The 24,169-nt window shown below is 37.3% G+C and overlaps 1 protein-coding gene across 3 annotated transcripts in view; it reads right to left on the bottom strand.

Annotated features, from left to right (window-relative positions):
• Positions 1-547: 547 nt before the first annotated feature.
• Positions 548-24,169, bottom strand: part of LOC148879493 (Sec23/Sec24 protein transport family protein) — a 64,303-nt gene continuing 40,681 nt past the window's right edge. The window contains exons 4-13 of one of the 3 annotated variants that reach the window (XM_088961028.1): positions 20,890-21,041; positions 16,635-16,710; positions 16,374-16,549; positions 16,197-16,278; positions 8,590-8,667; positions 7,729-7,890; positions 7,339-7,602; positions 5,380-5,484; positions 2,705-2,853; positions 548-924 (exon numbers count right to left, since the gene is read on the bottom strand). In XM_088961028.1, coding sequence (XP_088817154.1) covers positions 2,713-2,853; positions 5,380-5,484; positions 7,339-7,602; positions 7,729-7,890; positions 8,590-8,667; positions 16,197-16,278; positions 16,374-16,549; positions 16,635-16,710; positions 20,890-21,041 — 1,236 coding nt within the window. In that variant the 3' untranslated portion in view covers positions 548-924; positions 2,705-2,712. Of the gene's footprint in view, positions 932-2,339; positions 2,854-5,379; positions 5,485-7,338; positions 7,603-7,728; positions 7,891-8,589; positions 8,668-16,196; positions 16,279-16,373; positions 16,550-16,634; positions 16,711-20,889; positions 21,042-24,169 lie in introns of those variants that run through there. The other 2 variants (XM_088961029.1, XM_088961030.1) reach the window with 2 other exon arrangements.

Below are 24,169 nucleotides of genomic sequence, written 5' to 3'. Positions count from 1 at the left end.
AGTGGGATAATGGGATCCAGACACTATGACTGGGAGGGTCACCAATCCTCTCAAGTAGAGCACTGGGAGTGGAAGGGACACAATCCACATCTACAGGTCTATACTTCGCCGTTGATTTGGATAGTTCATGTCGTGAGGCTTTCAACATTGCATAAAAGTGAAATCGGATGGAGCAGTCGGTCATCACATAGGCAATTCAAATAATCCCCCCAAGTTGAATTATATAAAATCGTTCAGACTCAGTGCCTTAACAAATCCATATGGTGATATATTATAGATTATGTCCGAACTCCTTATATTTAGCATATCGGTGACCCTGAAAACTGATACATATACGTCGATATGCACAAATACATTGCGACAGTTTGAACCTTTCATACAGGTATTGCGAGGTAGTATAGTGCTGTCTTCAGTGCTGATGATAGCTGATAAACGGGTTTCAGGCATATTTAACTATTGTTATTTGGGGAATCCAGAACTCCACTTAATCAATTTACAGAAAAAAAAAAAAAAACACTCCACTTGATCTAATTTCAGAGCAACTATGTAAACCAAATGGCGGTATTAAGAAAGGGGGCTATATTGACTCCACTACGTATGCATGCATGCCAAAGAGATGTGTGCATTAGTCTTTACTTCTCATGATAAACATGGTTTTATTCAACTGAGACAGCATAAACCGCTCACATCTACATCTCGATCTCCAGAAGCGGCCCCCCTTGGAGGGGTTACAAAAAGACAAAAAGTGTACATGTCATCGTCAAATCTTTTCTTTAGTGACCCAATCTGTTGCTTGATTGGATTCATCCATAATGTATGTGATCAGCCTCAAGTGATGGAGGCGCTGCATCATTTCTTTGCATTCCGTGAGTAGGATGTCCAGCCAACAATGTCGGGTATTCTGAGCCTGTAGCACCTGTATCACTGAACACTGAAGTAGAGTCAGATTTTTGATCATGAAAGCCAACGTTAGAAGCATAACGTAGTCCTTGATGAATGGACCACGGTACACAAATCAATTGGTTCTGTCAGGCTAGCTATATGCTGTGTAGTATCAACGATTTCCACAGAAGGTGGTGAGATGATGTCTTGTATGGGTTCGCTCAAGAAGGGCTCCAGAAGAAAGTCATTTTTCTTGTAGGCTTGGTGTATAATGCATGCGTTTAAGGCCAAGGCCCATGAGTGAGAGTTTCTCTCTACTATTCCTAGATTGCAGACGATCAGACGAAACGAAATTGTGCCAACTGCCAAGAAGCCAATTGAGGAGATTTGCCTCATCTGATTTCACAGAATTTGCATCCATTCATTAATAAAGCTTCACCTCGATAGATGGCAGTTAGACACCACCACATGGTTCTTCCTTGATTAATCAATTGGGTGGGGGTTCTACTCAAAGATCCTCCTAGGTCACCAACCTTACAAATACATAAATCATGGATCAAGACTTTGAGACTCGTTGAAGACAAACCAGACTAACCACGGAAAGTCATTATTCCCTTCATTGATCTCATCATCTTCGGTTGGTGGCCTTTATGTTGATCTCCATTTGGTCTCAAATGATCAACAAGTTCACAGTATGCATTAAAAGACCATAGTTTTAGGTATCACAAGAGTTTCGGAAAGATAGTTTTAGGAGACTATCAGGTATTCAGGTTACACTTGGGAAGTGTTGGGATATGCTGGTTAAAAGACACCTAGATGTGATAGGGAAGACTACATAAATATCACAAATAAATCTAGAGCACATTCTACAGCTCAATTGGCTAAAAATAAGATTTAAACATAGACTAACAACTTCTATGAAGTAAAGTTGCAATAATATACCAGACGTTAAGCAATTTTACTTTGCATTTGTATGCAATTAAACTCTACTTAATTTATATATAGATGCCTTCACATAAACCAAAATGCACATGAACCCAGTATTATAAACTTACAAGCATAAACTAACATATTATAAACTTGAATGGTAAACATACATTATAAATTTATAATCTACAAGGGGAACAAAAAACTCATAAATCAAGTCAACATAATTTGCAAAATATTTAATTCTTAAACATTTTTACAATTACTGGCATAAAATTTTTAATTAATATCTTCCACCGTCACCTTGTAAACAGTATGTCTTTTGTTAAATACAAGGGCCAATATTTTACTGAAAGACCCTGGGGAAAGTTGGGCTGGGTTAGGTTGGTTTTGGTCAACTCTAATCCAATCCGAGTTGTTGAATTCCAAACCCTAACCCAAACCCAACCCAATGATTTTGGGTTGAGTTGGGACCAGGCTAACCAGGCCCAAGTTGCACCCAAAGCAGAGAACACATAATATTCCATAAATTTGTCAACTGAAGGAAAGCTGAATGAGATATACCCAAAAGGTAGCAGAGAACACATAATTATCCATAAATTTGTTTTACTAAGGAATAAATACAAACCGCCTCTTGTGATCTTAAACAGCCTTGATATCAAACTTTAGGGAAAGCTCAAGAGATTGTATAGTGAAATTAAAAAAATGAATATTTAGAAAGGCAAAAAGGATTCAGAACATACAACTTTTGTACAAATGGTGGTGCTCAACCCAAAGCATAAGTCAACCAAAATAGGTGAAGATACATAGTTCATTTAAGAAAGAAGGATACACTCCAACTTACTGTACAAAGAAAACAATGAGTTGTACATAAATGGAGGTAGCCTTCTCATACCCGAATTACTATTGAACTGCTAGCCTCTGAAGATGATCCAAGAAGACCTCAAAACTGACATCATCTGTGAAAATGATATCCCCTCCTGGTGGAGGTGAGGTAGAGTTGTATGTGGCTGAAGGATTCAATTTTGCCAGAAGAAAGCGGGCCTGCGTTAATTCACAGTATTGTTAAACAAATACTAACACCAATACCTACTTTTTTTGTTTTTCTTTTCATATTTTTTATTTTTGGGTGGGGGACAAGGAAAATAAGCACAGGTACTAGTGCAGAGTTTGATTGAATATGAATATATCATAATTCAGCAGCAACATGTACAACTCAACTATTCAGGTGTTTATTCTGTCACATGCATGGTTTCAAATGTACGAAAAAGCAGAACCAACAACAACAAAAACAGAGGGTTCAGAAAATGAGAAAAAAAAAACAATTTTATAGATAAGAAAATATAACATATAAGACAACCATAATGACCATAACCACAACCTATATGCCAAAGATCATTATAATGCAAATATGCAATTATGTTCATGTATCCTAAATGATGTATCATATAAATTTAGAATCACTTAGAAACCAATTGTAAGATTTTTGTAATCCTTGAAACCTCTATTCTGACCTTTATGTTTTGAATTTAGCATCACATGCCCCCTCTACTGAAAATGTTACCATTCAGTAGAAAACCAATAGACGTAGCAAGTATATTCTGAACATAACCTTGTTTAATTATAGGCCAAGGAAAAACTGTAATATGTTCCTAATGGTGTGATAAATGACAGCTCACAGGCTTCCTTGCAAGATATGCCTCTTCACTGATACTGATGTTTCAAAAAATAACAGCTTTTCAACAAGAATTCAATTATTCAACACAATGACCCAAGGGTTTAGTCCCCTAAAAAGGTATTGGGTTTGAATTTCTAATACTAATATGCCTCCACTAATGGGCAGGTAGAATGTGAACAATAAGAGTGTGGTAGATTGCAAAGTGTGTAATCCTTGGATAGGTAGTCCTTGGCCACTTGCAAGGCATCCACAGAAGACAGGGTATGAAGCATGGGTTTTATTGGTAGGAAGCAATGTTAAAGAAGGATTCAATTACAAGTTGCAAAGCTTATTGTCTTTGTCACAATCTTTATAAAAAAAATCCTAACAGGATTGGATATGGATGAATGAAGCAGTAGTGTGAGAGGTACAGGAGAAAGAGGATGGAGTCAGAGATTAGATTCTGTAGGGGGTCTCAATTCGGGGTTTTGATTTGTTATCGAGTTTCATATGCTGCCTTGGTTCTTTTTTTACCATGTTAACTGTCCATTTTTTGGTGTTAACTACCAACAAGTGACCTCCATAAAATCTCACTCTAAGTCTAGATGAAGATGAAGACTTCACCCACTGGAGATGTCATCCATAGAGAAGGGGTCAAAAACTTTCAAGGATTTCACCAAATGCACCACTTTCATGAGATACTTTCAATTAAAGATTCTCTAGACCATGCCTTTTTTTTTTGAGAAGGTAAGGTAAAATTTTATCAAGAGAAAAATATTCATGGTTCAAGAAGCCACCTGCCAGAGCACTACACAATAGCTCCGCAGAAGCAACACAACTTCTCTAGACCATGCCTTATTGAAGATTCTATTATTCTAAATGTCCAAAGTACCATTCTGCTTCTGCATTCTCTTAGGTACAAAAATGAGGCTTCAAGTATCATTGCCCTTGGCTTAAAGGTCTTTATGTGGCGGGGTTTGCAATTTGGAGTTTGTGTTTGGTTTTCTCCTCATCTTTGTTAGAGGTGTAAAGTGGATGGCCCGCACAAACTGGCACAGGGCCGTCATGGGCCGTGCTGCCTTCCCCGATGAAAAATTTTGGGGTCGGCCTAGCACGGCCCACGGCCTGGGCCTGTGTCATGCCGTGGGCCGAGCCTTGGGCCAGGTCGGTCTGTGCATCGGGCCAAAGCTATTTATTTTAAAAAAAAATTGACAAAAAATTTAAAATTTTAATTTTATATGAATTTTGTGTATAAAATTGCTTATATATGCAATAATTAAATAAATTAGTATAATAAAATTAAAAAAATATTTATTTTATTAATATATTATATACTATATTATTATATAATTATAATTTATATAATATTATATAACTATAATATATATATATATAATATAAAAAATATATAAATATATAAAATATATATGGGCTATGCCGCGGGCTGGGCCGTGCTTGCACGCGGACGGCAGGCCCGGCCCAGCACGGCCTGTGGGCCTTCGTGCCATGCCGGTCCAAATTCGTGTCGGGCCGGGCCACGCAGCTCGACCCAATTTACACCTCTAATCTTTGTTTCTCCTACCTTACTTTTTTAATGTATAAATCTCTAATTAAAGGTCCATTAGCCAATGTTGGTCCAAGATATCTGGGATCTTTTGGGGGGGGGGGGACCAGATTCATACCTAAATATTGGCATTTTCTTGCACACAAATAGCAGATCTTAGATTTGAACACTACATTATCACGCTTGTCGCCCAAGATTTTACCATTTCAATAGGCAATGAACCCTTGAATAAACCTTTTATTATCAATTAAAAGGATGATGATCCACAATCTATTGTATATAACTTAGACATTTAAATATTTATTATTGACACTTCATTGGTAAAGACAAGTAGAGTGAAAAAAAGAACCTGGGAGCCATGTTGATCACAAACAACTAATCGAGCAACTGGAAATCGCTCCTTGAGTATTGCATCTGCATCATCACGGGGAGCTTGCAACAATTGTGCAAATGCCTGCAATATGCAGCAATTTAAAATATCAGAAAGAGGAACTGAATTTCCTTGCATCACTGCATTGTACAAGCCAAACTATGTAAGATAACAAGTTGACAATCATATTAGAGTCAACCCTACACAACATGTGGCTTTAAAAGGAACAAAATGGGGTGGTGATTGTGAGCTCTTGGTTTAGAAGTTATCACATAATTAGTCCCTTGTTCAGATTGGATTGCAAACACAGAAAACATAGAAACAAATGGCATTCACTCCATTTATAAGAAACCAAACAGCTTAATTTGCAGATATAAATGCCTTCTCCAAGAAAAAAAGTACCCAAGATTTGAACATTTTCCCAAGAACGGGAGATGTGTTGAGGTTATCACATCTTTTTTCTCAAGAAGCACTTCTCATAAAAACAAACAACCAAATTAGGTTTCCATCTAAATATGTACTCCAGAGGTTAGAGTTCATAAAAAGAGATAAAGATAGATGAGGGCTTGCATTTTTTTTATCAATAACAACACTTCATTACTTAATCACAAAAGTAATTACAGTGAGGAAGATAAACTTTCTTATCTTCCAACTGGAGCTTAAACTCCCAAGAACAAAAAAGAAAAAAAAATTACACTTGTGCCCAAAACATTGACTCCCTCTTGACTCCTTGCTTAGCTAATCCATCAACAAAAGAATTAGCTGATCTTTTCACCCAGCTGATCTTAACTTCCATCTCTTGAACCAGCCACCTAAATTTCCTCCTCTCATTACTATACATCCATAATCTGCTATTTTCTTTATTCAGTCACCCTACCACCACCTCCGAGTCCCCTTCGATGATGATTTTTCTTATATTCATCTCCTTAGCTGTTTGAACTCCTTCCAAAACTGCAAAGATCTCAGCCCTGAGAGAGTCAACCACTCCAATTGGGCCGGAAAACACACCTTCAATCCCCAATTGTCCAGGATTCCCCCAACTACTCCTATCAAAGTTTAGTTTTAAAAAGCCAGCTGGTGGGGGAGTCCAAGACACATACAAGACTGCTTTGGTCTGGGTGCAGTTAGCAATCTCACCCCACTTCCTCAACAAATCATCCATTGTGAAGTCTGTAAACAGCTTTGAAGATTTCAGCCACTGTACTACCCTTATATGGATCAGTTCTCTCTGTTCTTCATTGCTTCTTTTTACTTCAGAGAAGATTCTGGAATTCCTTTCCTCCCATATAGCCCAACATACTGCAGCCCTCAAACATCTCCACATGGTCCTTCCCCTTTTAATTCGGCACCTGAAGAAGGAAGGGGAAAAAAGGCTTTGCAAATTTGATGGAGGATTCCATCTACACCCAAAAAGGGATAGTGCCCACACTCAAATGGATTTGGCAAACTGGCAAGTCACCAATAGGTATAAATCAGTCTCCCCATTTGCTTTACAAAAATAGGTTTGTCTCTCCTCTTTGAATTAATATGCGAAGTTATCCCAACAGGACTAAGGAAGTGAAAAAGAGAAAGGGTTACTAAAGCATTTTATGTGAATCACCAAATTTCCTCTGATATCATTTCTACAGATACAGTTACCATTTAAGATGGCTTGAGATCATTTCCACATTCGTTAACATATGAAATATGCATGGAGCCTTAACTAACTTTCTGTACACAACAAAATCACTTTACTAGCGGCAAATGTGGTGTAAATAGATGCATTTATAGCATTTCAAAAGCCTGCTTGAATTGCAAATTGTCCCTGAACTGCTTTAGGACCAAAAGACTGGAACCCATGATGACAGTTCAAGCATACTTTCACCCAGAAATAAGTTCTGCCATGCTTTTCATCTATACAGAAGTTGTTCTTTATGCATGCAAATTTATGGTATTTACCTTATGTTCTGCTTGATCTTGGTATCCAGCTTTTCGCCATTGAGCAATAGTCACTCCATGAAAGATAACAACAGTAAAATATGAGTCCAGTAGTAGGATCCTATCAGCACCTATGGCAGCCACATCAAGGAGAGCTGGTTCTGGGCCCGTATGGAATGAATAAGATATCAATGACGGCTGAATCATGACAACTGAATTGGAAACATTTTCTCGGTTTAAGATCATTCTGAAGTATGCTGTTTCATCTGGGCTATTGTTAAAAACCTGCACAAAATGGATAAGCTGTTATTACATAGAGGATTATGCAGGTATAGTACTGAACATAAACATAGAAAAGTAAATCCAAAGAGAGCCTAAAATATGCAAAATTAGCTAAAGACGGTAATATACCTGGACAAACTGAGAACGTCGCAAATGGAACATAAATTGTGGAAATATTGAAAACCGTGGAGATAAGCTAAATGAGGTTGGACTATCTTTTTGATAATCACCAAATCGAGAACATAGACGTATCAATGATCTATCCAGCCATCTGATAGGGTCAAATTCAGCCTGCTTGGAAAGAAAGTCCTTCAATCACTAATGAGCACCAGGACTATGGTTGCAATGATCAAGTAATGATTAGTTCAGGAACAAAGTCCAGTTCTTTTTCCTCAAATGAAACAACCTCATTCAGTTTTATTTGGGGGGGGGTCATATCATGATGATGTATGTGAATTACAACATCGGGGTTGGGTAGCTACAGATACCCTAACAAAAATAGGTTCACAGCTTGCAGATTGTACATATCATTCCTTTTATCAAATATTAATGAAATTTCAATGCTAACAATAAAAATAAAGCTACATCTCCACTTTCCGCTATTTTTTTTTGAACCAATTAACAGAAAAAAATTAGAATACCATGTTAAATAATTATTTTGCAGGAAAGAGGCAAGAATTACAGGCATTGCAGTGAAATTGCAGAGAAATCCCATATTAATTTGTAAAAGATAAACATACTTCTCAAAGGATCCTAAATTACTACAAGCATGCCTACTCAAGCATATCCCGTATAAAACAATGACAAGGAGCTTGTAGGCACTCAATCACCAAAACTATAAGACTATTTTTATTTTTTTGACAATTAAACAATCAGAATATTTCATTACTGAAAAAGTGAAAGTTATGCAAGCTAGATTTCTAGGGTATTAATTCTAATATCCAAAACAAACTATTTACTTTATAGGATTCAACAGTTGGTTTATAATACCTCAGTTTCCATTTTCGAAGAAACTAGGCGTGCCATAACCACTGCAGCTGCTTCTTGGTCAAACCCAGCAATTAATTCCTGTAAAAGGGTTGTCAATTGCATATTGAATTCAAATCTTAACAATGCTGGAAATTTTAACTTAACAAAAGGAAAAAGACTACAATCTCAGCTCTCATAGTTTGTTATATGTAACAAGAACCTCCACAAGTATTTTTACTATTCTGAATGACTGTTAAATTAACCACAACATGGTAATAGGCCAGGTGAGGTGCACCCCACAAAATGAGCCTCACTGCCATACACCTTTTAAAACACAGCCACATAACCTTATTTACAACTAGCTTTCAGCCACTACTCCCTTTAATGTGGTTATACAGAGATTAACGAAAAACATAAAACAGGGCCCTCTAGCCATTTGTGATCCCAAAGGTGTACAAACTTGCCTGTCCAAATATCAGGGTATAACATTGTTATGACATTCAATGTACCCTAGAATAGCAGACTAACATCCACAACCATAAAATTCCAAAACCTCCAAGAGTTTCCTTCCAACTGCTAATTGATAACATCCATATTAGATGACAACACCCATTCTGGCTAATTCCTTATTCTTTTTAAGAGTAAAAGACTAAAGAATTTATTAGAAATCAGTAGAGAAGGCAGATGAATAAAACTCTCAAAAAGGAGAGAAAAATTCTAGATCTGTAAAAGAAATGATTGGATAACCATAACATGCATAATGCTCAACTAACAAGAGAGATCTTTTATATCATTGTTTTGAAGGTTCATTTCTGCTTTTTGTGTATTATACCATGTAATGCTTTTTAATTATCACCATAGAACAGATATTTTTCCGCTTTTTAAATAGCAAGTATACCATACTATATAACATATAATATATATTTTGATAAAATTTTTAATAAAAATACTTTAATTTGTCGATTTTCTTATCTTATAGTCTCTCCCATTATTTATTCTAGAGCTTTGAATTTTAGTTTTACTTTTTTCAGAACAACAAGATAGGGCCATTACTAGAAAAGGAGGGTACAAGAGCAGAATTGTCAACCCCTGAAACAATTCAGAAAGATTCAAAATAATTTCCAAAAGTGACCAGAAAAATAATACAAGCAAACAAAACAGAATGCCACTTGGAAAAAAATCTCATGTTGTTGGGGGAGAGTTGGCTCCCAACATAAAGACCCTCTCCAGCCCAATCCCATTAAGCAGAAGGAAGGCTCCAAATATAAAACACTCCTCTCCCGTCTCCGGCCCAACTGCAGCCTCCTCATCTATGATCTATCAAGGAATTAGCTGATGTAGAAGGAAGGCTCCAAATATAAAACACTCCTCTCCCGTCTCCGGCCCAACTGTAGCCTCCTCATCTATGATCTATCAAGGAATTAGGTGATGTAGGGATCCAGCTGAAGGTGTTGAGCTCAAAGCCAAGGACCCATCCTCTCTCATGTAACAACATGAAAACACTGGAGGATCCACACCACATCGACTAAGCATTCATCTTCCTGTTGGTTCTATTTCACCCTCTGCAAATTTGCTCAAAATAATGGAAAGTATCACAGCAATCAACAGCAGTCTGAATCAGCCATCAGACATCAACTGTGGGTGTACCAATCATAAGGCCCTCACCTGCAATAAGAGATTTGATATCTCTTTCCATGATCTACATAAGAACAAGAATTGCAGCTTCAGTACCTCTGCATTTTACACCAATAGCAACTCCTCTCAGTTTGATCAAAACTGGTATCCAGATTCTGGCGCAAGTAATCATATGAGTCCCAACCTTCACAACATTCAAATCCCAACTGAATACGATGGTTGAGATCAAATAAAGATAGGAAGCACTTCAGGTTTGAGCACATTGGAAACACCTATCTTTCTACACCTTTGTGTTCTTTTCCTTTAAATAATGTTCTGCATGTTCCCAATCTTTCTAAGAATCTTTTGTCAGTTTTTCAGTTTTCAAAAGAAAAATGATTCTTTCTTTGAATTTCCCCCAAAATTGTTTTCTAGTGGAGGATCATTCTTCAGGGAGAGTTCTTCTTCAAGGGACCAATAGGAACAGGTTGTACGAACTTCCATTTGACAGTAGGGTCTCCCAACATAATGGACATTTGCAATCTCTTGTAGGTGAACAGGCATCTTTTGGTCACTGGCATTCTTGTCTTGGTCATCCACCTCTCAAAGTACGTCGCAATGTCCTTAGTTGATTTAGTTTACCAGTGTTTACTAATAATGATAATGCTACTATTTCCAATGCATGCCAGTCTTCCAAGAGTCATCTGTCTCCTTTCCCCTTTAACTGTCTCCAAAGCTCCATTGGATTTAATATTCTCTTATGTGTGGGACCCTGCTCCTGTTACCTGTGTTAATGGTTATAAATATTATATTATTTTTGTTGATGATTAATACACATTGGCCTTTTCCTCTTGTAAATCTGATTCTTTGGATTGTTTGCTACGTTTCAAGACACTTGTTGAAAATCAATTTTCTACCAAAATTAAGCAATTTCAATCTGATTGGAGAGGTGAATTTTGTTCTCTGTTAAGCTATCTTGACCGCTTTATTCAACATTGCCTATCATGCTCACATACTCACGCCCAGAATGGGTTTTGTAGAATGTAAACACTGGCACATTATTGAGACTGCCGTTTCTCTTTTGTCAGAGGCCTCAATCCATTCACCTATTAAGATGATGCAGTTCATACAGCTCTACCTTATTAATAGAATGCCTACGTCATCTTAAAAAATATTTATCCTCATGAAAATTGTTCAAAACTACTCCTAACTATTGTTCTCTCAAATCGCTTAGGTGTCTTTGCTATCCTTTGTTGTGTCCTTATAATAAACATATATTTGATTATTGCTCTCACCCTTGTGAATTTTCGGGTTTTAGGCCTTCTTGTAAGGGTACAAGTGTCTCCGTCTATCCTCACACTGAGTGTATATCTCCTGGCATGTTTTTGATGAACAGGTGTTTTCGTTTCATCACCAAGATTCATCTCATTCTTTTGCAGGTTCTCCACATGTTGGCATGCCACACCTGCCTTTCTCTGGCCCACCTTCATCTGGCCATGTTAGCTCACCACCATGTAGCCCACCTCTTCCGTGCCAGTTTCTACTAATCACAACATGGAGGGTGCTTCCTGCAATTGATGTAGTCATTGATACTGTGCTGCCTACACCTAACCCCTCTTCCAAGGATACTACTGTTGACTTATCCCTTAATACCAGTCTTGCTGCTCCTACAATTGATAAGTTTGCTACCTCTACCTTGACTAGAGGTGATTCGCTTCCGTCAAAAATACGCAGCATTGGTTTCATCATGTAGACTATTGTTGCTCTTTTTGACTCCTTTGAGTCTTCTGATATGGGGTGTATCCATCCAATGGTGACTTGTTTCCATCTAGACAAAGAGCTTTGTGTGCCACCAAGCATCCACTTTCCATTACTCTTCTTCATGATGATGATTTCTCTGAACCCACATGCTTGAAAAGTTTCATGCTCTCCTTAGAAATGGCACTTGGTCTCTTGTTCCTCTCCAGCTGAGTACGAATGTGATAGGAAATAAATGGATGACTAAGATCAAGAGGAAGGCAGAGTACAATGTGGAGTGTTATAAAGCTCACTTAGGTGCAAAAAGTTTTGCTCAACAATCAGGAATTGATTATAGTAAGACTTTCAGCCCAGTTGTTAAGCACACCATGATTATGTGTGTTGTCTCTCTTTCTCCTCAAAAGGATGGCCTCTCAGACAACTAGTCATTTTCTTTTTATCAACACAACTAGACATTCACAATGCTTTCCTCGGATGTGGTATCATAAACTTGCTTTACATTTGATATAGCTAGGTTTTCAATCATCTAATGCCGACTCCTCTCCCTTTCTTTACAATCATAGTAGTGTTTTACTACTGCTACTGCTGTATGCTGATGATACTTTGCCTACTAGAAACTCTTCTGCAGCTATTCATTCTCCTATTTGTCAGATTAACTCTACTTTTGCTTTAAAGGATTTGGGTCCTCTCCATTGTCCTACCAATTAACATTGGAAAGCTTTGAAGCGTGTACTTCGATATTTGAAAGATACGGTTGATCATGGCCTCACTTTCTAACCAGTCCAGTTTCCAGCTTCAAGCATTTTCTAATGTTGATTAGGCTGGGTACCCAGATGACAAATGGTGTGGATTTGCAAACTTCAGCCTCGAAACAAGCCACTATTGCTTGTTCTAGTATGGAATCTGAATTTCGCTCTCTAGTTGATACAACTGTTGAGATAGTGTGGATTTAGTCACTTCTTACTCAGTTGGCTTGTTCACTTCCTTAATGCCCAAATTACAGTGTGACAACACTGGTTCCACCCATTGCTTCCAACCCAGTCTATCATGCCCGGACCAAACACATTGAAGCGGATTTTCACTTTTTTTTGAGAGAAGGTAAACTATAATTTTATTAATATGAACAAAAAGTGTACAACAAGATGATGTACTCGAGAACCAAATAAACCTGTCCTCTCTGACCTTGACCCTCCACCTGCCTTAAAAAGATTGTCATATACAAAGAAAGACTCAAAATCTACACCCTTAAATAGCCTATGACCAGCCAACCATGAGAACATCTTTCCCAAAATTTTCTGATAAATAGAATCAGCAGAGCTAATCTTGTTTTTGAAGACCCATGCATTCCTCTCTTGCCAAAAACACCAAAACACCACCACTGAAGTTATATTCCAGATCAGTTTTCCTCTTTTTCCACCCTCCAACCTCCTACAAACTCTTCTATTGATCCTGGGCAGCAACTTCACACTTCAAATAAACAGGAAATTCTGTTCCAAATCCCATAAGAGAAACTACAATGCAACAAGAGGTGATTCACTGTTTCCAACAGTCCTTCACATAGTGCACAGCCAGCTGAATCTATCAATAAGCCTTTCCCTAAGAGGTTGTCCATTGTGAGTATTCTATTAAGGTAAGAAATCCATACAAAGAAAGAGATTTTTTATGGCACATTTTTACACCAGGTGATATGAACTGGGAGCAATTGTCCTTCTGCATTGCCCATTGCCTTATAAAAGGACTTGATGTGAAACTTTCAGTCTTCTTCCATTTCCAAACTCTTCTGTTGGACCTAGCAAACTCCACCTCTGTGTTATACAAAATCCATAGCAATTCCAGCAACTCATCCACTTCCGAATTATTTAAATTCCTCCTTAACTGTGAGGCCCAAACCGCATTACCATCTTGCATCTGCAAACAGTCAATAACTTTGACTCTTTGTCCACTGCCACTTCAAGAAGGCAGAGAAACTCTCAGACAGGGACCTCTTTCCACACCAAACAACCTTTTTTTTTATCAATAACACAATTCATTAAATAATCTCAATAGTAATTAGTTAATTACAAAGAGGAAGACAAGGAGAAATAGAAAAAATAAAATTACAACTGAGATCAAAACATTGACTCCCTCTCCACCCCTTGTTTAGCTAACCCATCAGCAAAAGAATTAGCTGATCTTTTTACCCAACTGATTTTAACTTCCATTTCTCGAGCCAGCCATCTAAATTTCCTCCTCATATTGCTGTAATTCCATAAGCCACTGTTGTCTAATTCAGCCATACTACCACCACCTCCGAGTCCCCTTCAATTGTAAGTTTTCTGATATTCATCTCCCTGGCTTTCTGGATTCCTTCCATAACTGCATGGATCTCGGCTCTAAGAGAGTCACCCACTCCAATTGGGCCTGAGAACATGGCAGAAACAACCCCATTCTCATCCCTGAAAACACCCCCAATCCCTGATTGTCCAGGATTCCCTCTGCAACTTCCAAAATTTGATCCGCTTCCCATTTCCTATTTTGAATTTCACTCCTTTTGCAAACATATTATATGTCTTTCAATTCCTTTACAAACTGAGAACCTGTAGTATTGATTTGGAGCTCCCAGGTCCCACCCCAAATTCCTTTCTCCATATTTAACCTATACCGCTCTTTTCCATAGCCCTCCTTGATTCTCCCCAAACCTCCAAAACCATTTCCCTAGCATAGCAACATTGATATTCTTCACCCTCTTAACACCCAGCCCCTCTGGGATTGGGGCCTGCAAATTTTGTTCCAGTTCACTAAATGGTATTTCTTCTCCTCTTACCAGCCTCTCCAAAGAAAATCCTTTATTTTCTTTTCAATAATAGCTTCCATTCCTGCTGGAATTGGATACAGAGAGAAGGTACATGGAGAGGGAAGATAACACACTTTCGTTGTACCGTAAGGCAATCTTCACCTAAATAGAATGTTTATTTGAGAGGTCTCCTTGAGATATCCTCTTACTATCTTCATTATTTCTATTTTTATGTAATTCTACATATCTATAAATTTTCTCAATCTAAATGAAATCATCAAGTTATCCTTGCTATTGGCATGTCATCCCTCTCTATTTCTCTTTACTTTCATTTCACCTAAATTGGTGTCATATCTATAAATATTCTTTCATTTTGCAATATTCTCAATCAAAATTGAGCTTCACTGCTTCTTGGGAAGGAGAACCACTGATACTGCATACCTATCTGTTTCTCAAACTGGTTTTCAAACAAGCAAGCTGCATTTAAAAATTTACATGTATTTTTGTGAGTGGCTTCCAATAAGGGAAAACTTAGCAATAATACATCTTTTTCTGATCAGCAGAAGATAACTTATTTTATTAGAGTCAATTAACACAGTAGATAGTACAATTTGATGACAGGGATGTCATCCCCAAGAAACTTTCAAGCCATAGTCACAAAGAAGTCCCAAAAAAGCTAACAGGTTCCCAGCAGCCAAAGTTCATTAGGTTACAACTTTGCACAAAACAAACTAGGTCTATCGACTCCTTGCTTTGCCAAAATATCTGCCAATCCGTTGCAGTCCTTCTTATCCAGCCAAAAGTAAAGTTGAATCTCTTTGCTAAGGTGTCAATTTCCCTAAAAGCATGTCTGTATTTCCAAGGAGCTGATCTGAAATTCTTGGACCAAGAGATGACTAACTGAGAATCTCCTTCGACTTCCAATTTCCTTACTCCTGTTTGTACTGTAAGCCTCAATTCATGTAAGAGAGCCATAATTTCAGCCTGGACTGAATTTCCAAAGCCAATTGGTCCTGAAAACAAGGCCACCACCACTCATTTGTGGTTTCTAAAAGCACCTCCTATTCCTGCCCTTCCTGGATTACCCAATGAGCTACCGGCAACAATGCGACATCTTACAAAATGATGATCATTCTATGAGAATTACATACATAGGAAGAAAAAAAAAACATAAAGAAAAAAGTAAGAAAAATGGTTGTCATGATGTCTCTTTACAAAAAAAAAAAAAGAAATCCTAAGGCTATGAGATTACCCACAGTATAAAAAAAAATATCAATGAAATACTGGAAATTGCATAATTCCAAGTTCCAAGGATATCATGCATATACCATCCTCCTACACATGCCTTGTCATGCCAATAGGTACTTTGGCTAATAGGAAGGATCCAGGACCATAGGAGTGTAATGAGCATGATTTTGTTTTTCTACCTGTACATAGAATAAACAAAAAATCACATGATAGATTTCACTAAGAAAAATCTTGCCTGTATGCTGCCAGGTCCAGCAACCCATCTCCTGGAAAGTGTTGTAGCACGAAGTCTCATTTGGCCATTGTTATGCTGATAGCTGAAGCACAATATCTGTACTATGTCAGACAAGTTTCATTGATACTAGACAATTCTAAAGGTCATAATTCAATACTGCAGTCGCAGAATCCATACTAAGTCAAAAATTGGAGATAAAATTGATTGCTTGTGGGTTGTCCAGTAGCATCTGTGCTGTCCTTTTTCACAATTTCAAATAGCAAGCATAAAGTTGTTGTTTTATCAAGGCCACACATCTTCCAAGCATTGGTATTTCCTTGACCAACAATTGTTTCAGAGCATAGAGGGCCTTTCTGTGGAAGTCACCAAAAAATTTGTACAAAACTTAGAAAAAAATGCAGAACACAAAAGGGACCAAGAAGATGGTTTAAGCTATACCTTCTCAAGAGATGCACAAGGTCCAATAGTGCCTTGAATTTTGATATCCTTGGAGCAGTTAACCTCAAATATACCACTGAAATCAAGATTAAATTAGTGACCAACAGTTAATGATTCTTCACTTCCACTGAAAACATGTTTTTTAGAAATTATATGTCAAAGCTAGTTGGAAAAAATACATAGATCAACACACAAACACATACAAAGGCATTAAAAAGCAATTTCCTTGATTTTGCTGCAACAAAATTACATTACAAAGTTGGTATTCTATATATCATACAGTCAGCCATGCACTGAAAGCCACCACCATATGTGAGTTGGAACCTCCAAGAAGGGGTCATGTATACAACTACTTCAATGCCAATCAGTCAAACAATTAAATGCAAGAGGCTTAATTGGATGATCACCTCATACAAGTGGTTCATCTAAGAGCTACACTAAAAGAGTTTTAAAATTTGAATTGTTAACAGAATTGAAGGTGAATCCAGCCAGAAGTTGGTGGGAGTGGGTAATACTCCAAAGGAGTTTCTAGAAGAATGTGCAACTGTATTGGAGAGTAAGATTCGTAAGTTCCCTTTCACATAGGGCTACCATGGAGGCATACTGCTTCTCATTAATTGGATCAATACGCTTTCTAGGTAATTAAATAACTAAGGGAACTCACCTAATAGCATTTAGAGCTTAGATCAGTAAGGATCAAGGATATGGATGAAACACGACATCTAAACACACAAAAATCGATAGGGAAAGGAGTTGGGGAACAACAATGAAAAGGAGACTTAAAGTTAGATGGCATTTAGTTAACCAAATAAGTAAACCATGGATACCATTCAGCCCAATACCAATAAGGAACTTTTGTAGAGAACAAGAATCCTCAAGTATCCTCCATAAGGTGACTATTCTTCTTTTTAGCTATAACATTCTATTGCGCTGTGTAAACACAAGATTTTTGGTGGTTAATTTCCCATTGGTGCAAGTATATGCTAAAACACTTCTCAAATTGTCTTGCTCCATTATCAGAATGCAGAACGAAATATCTTAGTTTGTTCTTCAAACTGAGTTTGAATCATAGCACAGATTTTTTACAATGTCCAAAAGTTCATCCTATGATTTCAACACATACAACCATGTAAAGCACCTTGCAGATAGTCATCTATAAATGTAACAAAATACTAAATGCCACCAATATCCATAACAAGAATGGTACTATAGTTGTCAAAAGTGACAAGGTGCCCAAAGAAGGTCACCTTGTTTAAGCACCTAGCTATTTTCTATAATGGCACTATATATATATATATTCAAGATTATAATAACAAAGTAGGCAAGATTGCACTAAATTATTCATATTGTAGATTTATATACTGTTTCTTTTTATTATTTTCTTATTTGTTGTGGTTCAATCAACACATGTTGGTGTATGCTGTCTTGAACCCTTGAAGACTTAAGCAAGGGAGAACTTAAAAATTTGTCAAATCAACACATTCTTCTTCTACCAGTTCTTTTTTTCCTTTTCCTAGGACAAAAACAAGGGCTCAGCCTCTATATTTTCTGAATTTCATTTTTTCTTTCTTTTTTTTCTTCTCATGGATACGTTGATTTTATATGATGAGTCTTAGCTGTAACATGATTTACTTTGGGGGATAGAAAACGGGGGACAAGTCACCACTTGAGGGTGATGGGGGTGCTTGGCACTTCAATATTCATGTAAATACATCCAATTCTTTTTCAAATCAATTAAGTTGCAGTCTACCAATTAAAAAACTATATTGATTTTCTATTTGAAATAAGAAGTTCATACTTTTTATGAACTTCATTGATAATTACTACTGAAATAAGGTTGCTGATTGCTATGGAAACTAGGGAATTACCCTAGGATTCAAGGTTTTTATTTCAAAACCTATTGATTTTCTATTTGATGCCAAGGCAACCACCTAGGTGACTAGGAGACAAGGTATCAACCAAGCCATTTGCTGTTCTTCTAGCCCTATTTGAATCTGACTCCTATTTCTTTTGCTAGATGCCTAACCTGTCACATGGCTATTTTGTGATTCCAAACTCACAAACTATCCTATTTGAATCCTAATACTTTTGCCCTCAAAGAATCTCCATGACCAAATGGTCCCAAGTACAAAGCCACAATTCTGCCTTCATGGGTTCCGAATGCCCTACCTAATCCAGAAGGCCCGGTGTTGCCACTACAGCTACTGTCAAATTTAAGTATATTATATTCTGGTGGAATCCACACCTCAAATCTTATGACCCTTTGCTAATAGAAGCTGCGACCACTATCCACCCTCTAATAATGTCATCCACTAAATAGTCTTTGAAGAATTAAAAATTTTTCACCCAATTTGATACCTTCACAATTCTTCCTTCATGGTTTTCTGAATGCTCCACTTAAACTTCTTATTTTCTATTCTGAATTTAGACCAGCAATGTGGCAAGAAGTTCAAATAACCAATTTAATTCTGAACTCTATCCTCTTAATCCTTCCATGATAGAACCTGGCAATTATTTAACTCCTCTTCCATGCATTGAGCAGTGGAGAAATGTGCAGACAATCTTTTCTTCCCCTGACAAAAACTAGCAATCTCTTGGTGAAGTTGATAAATCCTTGCAATATATATATATATATTTGCTATGTCAAGATACAGGAGAGTGCAGCTTATATGAGGTTGCATTGACTTCACTAACCAAGACATGACTGTAAAGTTTTCTTGTTGCCACTTTTCACAAGGCAGGATTTGTTGTTTCTGGTTTTTAAATCTTTCCTGTCAAATATCTCAACTCTTCACATCCTCCAATATGCATCTTTACAGATTTGGACCATTGCAGGAAATTAGAGCCATCCAACCTGATAGTGGTGATCAATAAAGTGGGGTTGCCAAAGGTAGCAGAAAGGTGGAACCGGTTCCTAAAACTTCTACCATGCCCATACTTTCACTAGATTGGTTTCCAATAGGCATGGTTCAACATAAGGACTTCTCACAAGCAGCGATAAGCAAGAAAAAAACTACAAGATCACAGTACAATCACTGTCTAGAATACCTAAGATCAACTTAGTGAAGCAATGGAGTAGCAAAAGTAATCAAAGAAGGCACCACATGTTTCAGCCCTGATGACCTCTTGTCCACTTTCTTAAATGTAACTCTTTTCGGGGGTCCTTAAAGGAATTTTTTTGTATAAAATACTATTGTACAGAGGACCATACTTGTATATTTTTTTCTCAGTTAATATAAGCTTATACTTCACTTTTCTCAAAATAAAATCATGCTAAATACTTAAAACTCCATAAAATATTATAGGAGCCTCTGCAGCATTACAAAAAAGATTTCTGATTAAAAAACTTGAGGTCCTGCATAAATAACTTCCGGTGAAATTGCACCAACCAGTTTCCTCAGATCTGTAACTTTTGGAATTTTCACCATAAATAGTATAAAAATCCATAGCCAATCCAATCTCCATAGAAAACCTGATGAATAATCCTTGAAAGCAAACTCTACCAAGGTCAGGAATTTTTTTTATTCATCAAATCACAGGCCTGCTACTGCCCTTCTGACATCACAAGGGATCAACTCTGTTTTGTTTGATCAACATGCACAGGAGAGAAATAAATATTCTGATACCAACTTAGAAAATTTGGAGATTATTCTATGAGAGAGAATAAACAAGAAGATGAAAATAAGAGAAGTCAAGACTTTGAGAGAAACAGAAGACTTGGGCTCTCACGCCCTTCTAACTTAATATATAATTATGTTATATACCTTCTCAAAGAAAAGAAATTACAACTGTAATCTCAACCAATAAGTCAAAGATGGATAAACAGCTTTAAAATTCTCAAAATATTTCTAGTGCATCCAGAATTCATTATGTCCAAAGAGTTCATGTGGTTCTAATTTCTGGTCCACATTGAAAATGGTGACAGATTTATTTGTTCTTTTTTACTTTTTAGTTGTATTTTCAAGGATTGGGTCATTGGGTAGTATGTCATCACTTGTTCTTCTCTTGTAATTTTCTTTTTGTGTTAATACATTTTCATTTCTATTTACCATCAAAGGAATTTCAGAAGATTATTAGCCGTTCAAACATATGACAACTTTCAGAATGCATGTTTTAATAAACAAGTTGGATAGAAAATAGAACTTCCTTTATTTTATTGCTGGGGGAGGGGGATGCAATGAGGTGAGTTTGGGCTCCACAAAACAGTCAGTATCAAGTCCACATGAAAAATACAATAAGCTAGAGCAGGCCTTACTTAAATGATAAACCAAGGTTAAAGGAACTTGATTCAGTTGACTGAAAAACACGTTTAAGTGAGTCCTTGAAAACGTTATGACCAAAGCTTTCTGCAAGCACAACAAGCCCCCCAGATCTTTCAACTGCAACTTTAAGTTCAGCCAACCCGACCTGGCACATATAATACCAATATGCACAAGAACTACTCAGTTGCAGTAATGAATTTGTGACCACAACAAAGGAAAAGATAACAAGTAACTATGGCAGGATATTTTCCATTTCAGATAGAGTATACAGAACCAATCTCATAAGAATCTGCAGAAATTTAAAGTTGCATGATTAAAATGTGAATACGAGTTAAACAATTGCAAAAAGCACTGAGCAATCAAGATACAACAATTGTAAAAATTGAGGAAAGCTAAGTAATATCCACTATCCACTAACCTTTTTGATCTCCCACTGAAAAGCATAGCTTGGGAATAGATGAGCAGAATATGAATTTTTCAAGGCAATCAATGAATTCAAATGTCCATGAAGAAGCACACACATGATCCATGTTGCGTTTCTTAGCTTGTTTTAATACAAAATAAGATAGATTGGTGTTACATTAGCATCACAAAGGATGTCATCTCTTCTTTTAGAAAGGTATTCCAGGAATCTTCAGGTGGGCTTGTCAATTAAACTGGAGCAGGCATGTAAGATAAGGATCTTATAGACTCATGTCATCTCTGCAACAAGACCAATTAGCATGTAGATGATGTCATGATGCATGGACTGTTCCTTAGCTTGTCTTAACATACAGTAAGATAGTTCTGGTGTCATTTTAAGGATGGTATTCTAGGCATCATTAGTAAACTGGGGAAGGCATGTAAAATGAGAATCTTTTAGACATATCGTTTCTGCAAAAAAGTTGATAATGAAGCAACAAGTAGTTTTACTTGATGTAAAAAGAAGAAGAAAAAGTGATGTGATGTACAGGCAACAGGAAATGGGCCATCAGCTTTCTGTTCAATGTTAATATAAAGGACATAGAATGATAGAAATACCCCTACAGCAAAATACATATAAATTCAAAAGACTCCTCAAGCTGAGCATAGATATTGATCATGTCCAGCTTGCCTAAAATACAATCCACTTGACATTTAACAATCCCTTTGGTAAAGAATACTATCTTTCCTTAGCTAAGGAAAGGCACGTACATTAACAATTTGAAAGTATGTACCTGGGCCTAAGCAAGGTGCATACCTTTAACAATACTACAAAGTCAACTTTAGCTTTCCTTCTCTCTACTTTAATTTCTCCATCATGGCCCCCAACAAACTCCATAGTCCAAAGTCTTCCTTTTCACCAACTTCTTTAAGGCCCTCCTCTGCCAACTCACCTTGAATCTTGATGTTACAATCCCCACCTCCAAATCATTAACCTTCTCTGAAGATCTTACCATTGACTGATCATTGTCATTCCCAAAAACTTCAAGGGAGTCATCTGATTCTACCAATGCAAGAATCATGCCCACCAACCATGTCTCTGGCATTCTCAATTGACTCCACCACAATTTGAAGTTTGCCAACACCTGTTTGCCATTAGCTTTGCAGAGAAAACATCAATTAGGGGCTAAACAGTTATTAGGCCTTTTTGTAGCAAGTCTAGAGTATTAACTTTCCCATGGAACACTTCCCAAAAAGAAGCACTAATTCTAGGGGGAATTGATCTGCAACAAACATCTTTCACTTCCCAATAAAACTCTAAATAAAGATGCAGAAGAGAATGAACCCAAGGTATTAGGAATCCAAATATGACCATTGGGCTTAGAAGGACCCAGGAAGGACCCAGGAACACTCTCTCAAGCATTTGAAGGAGATTGACAACACTAGAGCTTTTGAGTCCCCAATTCCCCTTGTAAAGCTCAAGTCGTAATCCAATCCATTGACAGAAGAAGAGGGGACAAGAAACTTAGAAAAAAGTTCCTATTTTAGATTGGAGATTGAGAACAATGTAGGAAACAGATCCTTTAGAGAAGACTCCCCCATCCAAACATGTTCCCAAAAATAGATATTATTACTGTTTCGACTGTTGCTACAGTACCCCGAACCAGCAAGAAGAAGAGAAGGAAAAGAAGGGACCGTCAAATCTAATAGGTAAATCCTATCAGTCGACCCCTTAATAGTAATTAGTCTCTAATAATTTCTACAAAGACTAAATTGCCCTTACTTAAGTGTCGGGCAGAGTGTCTCTAATAATACTACCACATAAGCATACAACTTAACAAAGATAAGAGGACTAAACTACCCTTATTCAGCTCACTTTAACACTCCCCCTCAAGTTGGAGAATATATGTCATATAATCCCAGCTTGTTACATAGATAGTTCACTTTCCCTGAGCTTAGAGCTTTTGTAAACAAATCTGCCCACTGATCATTTGAGCCCACATGTTCTATGCTTATCTCTCCAGCAAGAATCTTCTCCCTCACAAAGTGGCAATCAACCTCTATGTGCTTTGTTCTCTCATGAAAAACAGGGTTGGATGAGATATGGAGTGCAACTTGATTGTCACAGTACAATTTCATAGGTTTATCCATGTGGAATCCAATTTCTTGTAGGAGATTCCTCAACCACACTAATTCACAGGTAGTGTATGCCATGGCCCTATACTTGGCTTCAGCACTGCTTCTAGCCACAACCGTCTACTTTTTACTCTTCCACGTCACAAGATTTCCTCCAAGAAATGTGCAATAGCCTGTAGTAGATCTTCTGTCATTCACTTAGCCTGCCTAATCTGCATCTGTGTACCCAACTACTTCAAGTTTTCCTCCTGGTTTATACAATAGTCTACGGCCTGGAGCTCCCTTAAGATATCTTACAATTCTAAGAACTGCACCCCAGTGAGGTATACAAGGGTTTTGCATGAATTGGCTCACCACACTGATTGCAAAGGAGATGTCGGGTTTCGTGATAGTCAGATAGTTCAGCTTCCCCACTAGTCGTTTATACCTTCCAGGATCTTCAAATACTTCCCTTGTATCACTGCTCAACTTAACATTTGGTTCCATAGGGGTCTTGGCCAGTTTTGCACCTAACAGTCTTGTTTCTTCCAGTAGATCAAGAACATATTTTCTTTGGCACAGATTTACACCTTGTTTTGACTTGGCAACTTCTATGCCCAAGAAATACTTCAATGTCCCAAGGTCTTTTGTTTGAAAATGATTTTGCAGAAATACCTTTAGTTTGTCAATCCCCAATTTGTCACTGCCAATAATAACAGTATCATCCACATAGACCACTAATAAAATCTTTCCAGC

This window comes from Nelumbo lutea, chromosome 1 (assembly GCF_056320005.1).
Source record: "Nelumbo lutea isolate HS-2025 chromosome 1, American lotus-T2T, whole genome shotgun sequence".
In the NCBI taxonomy this organism is placed as follows: Eukaryota; Viridiplantae; Streptophyta; class Magnoliopsida; order Proteales; family Nelumbonaceae; genus Nelumbo; species Nelumbo lutea.
This window is presented reverse-complemented; position numbering and strand designations above follow the sequence as displayed.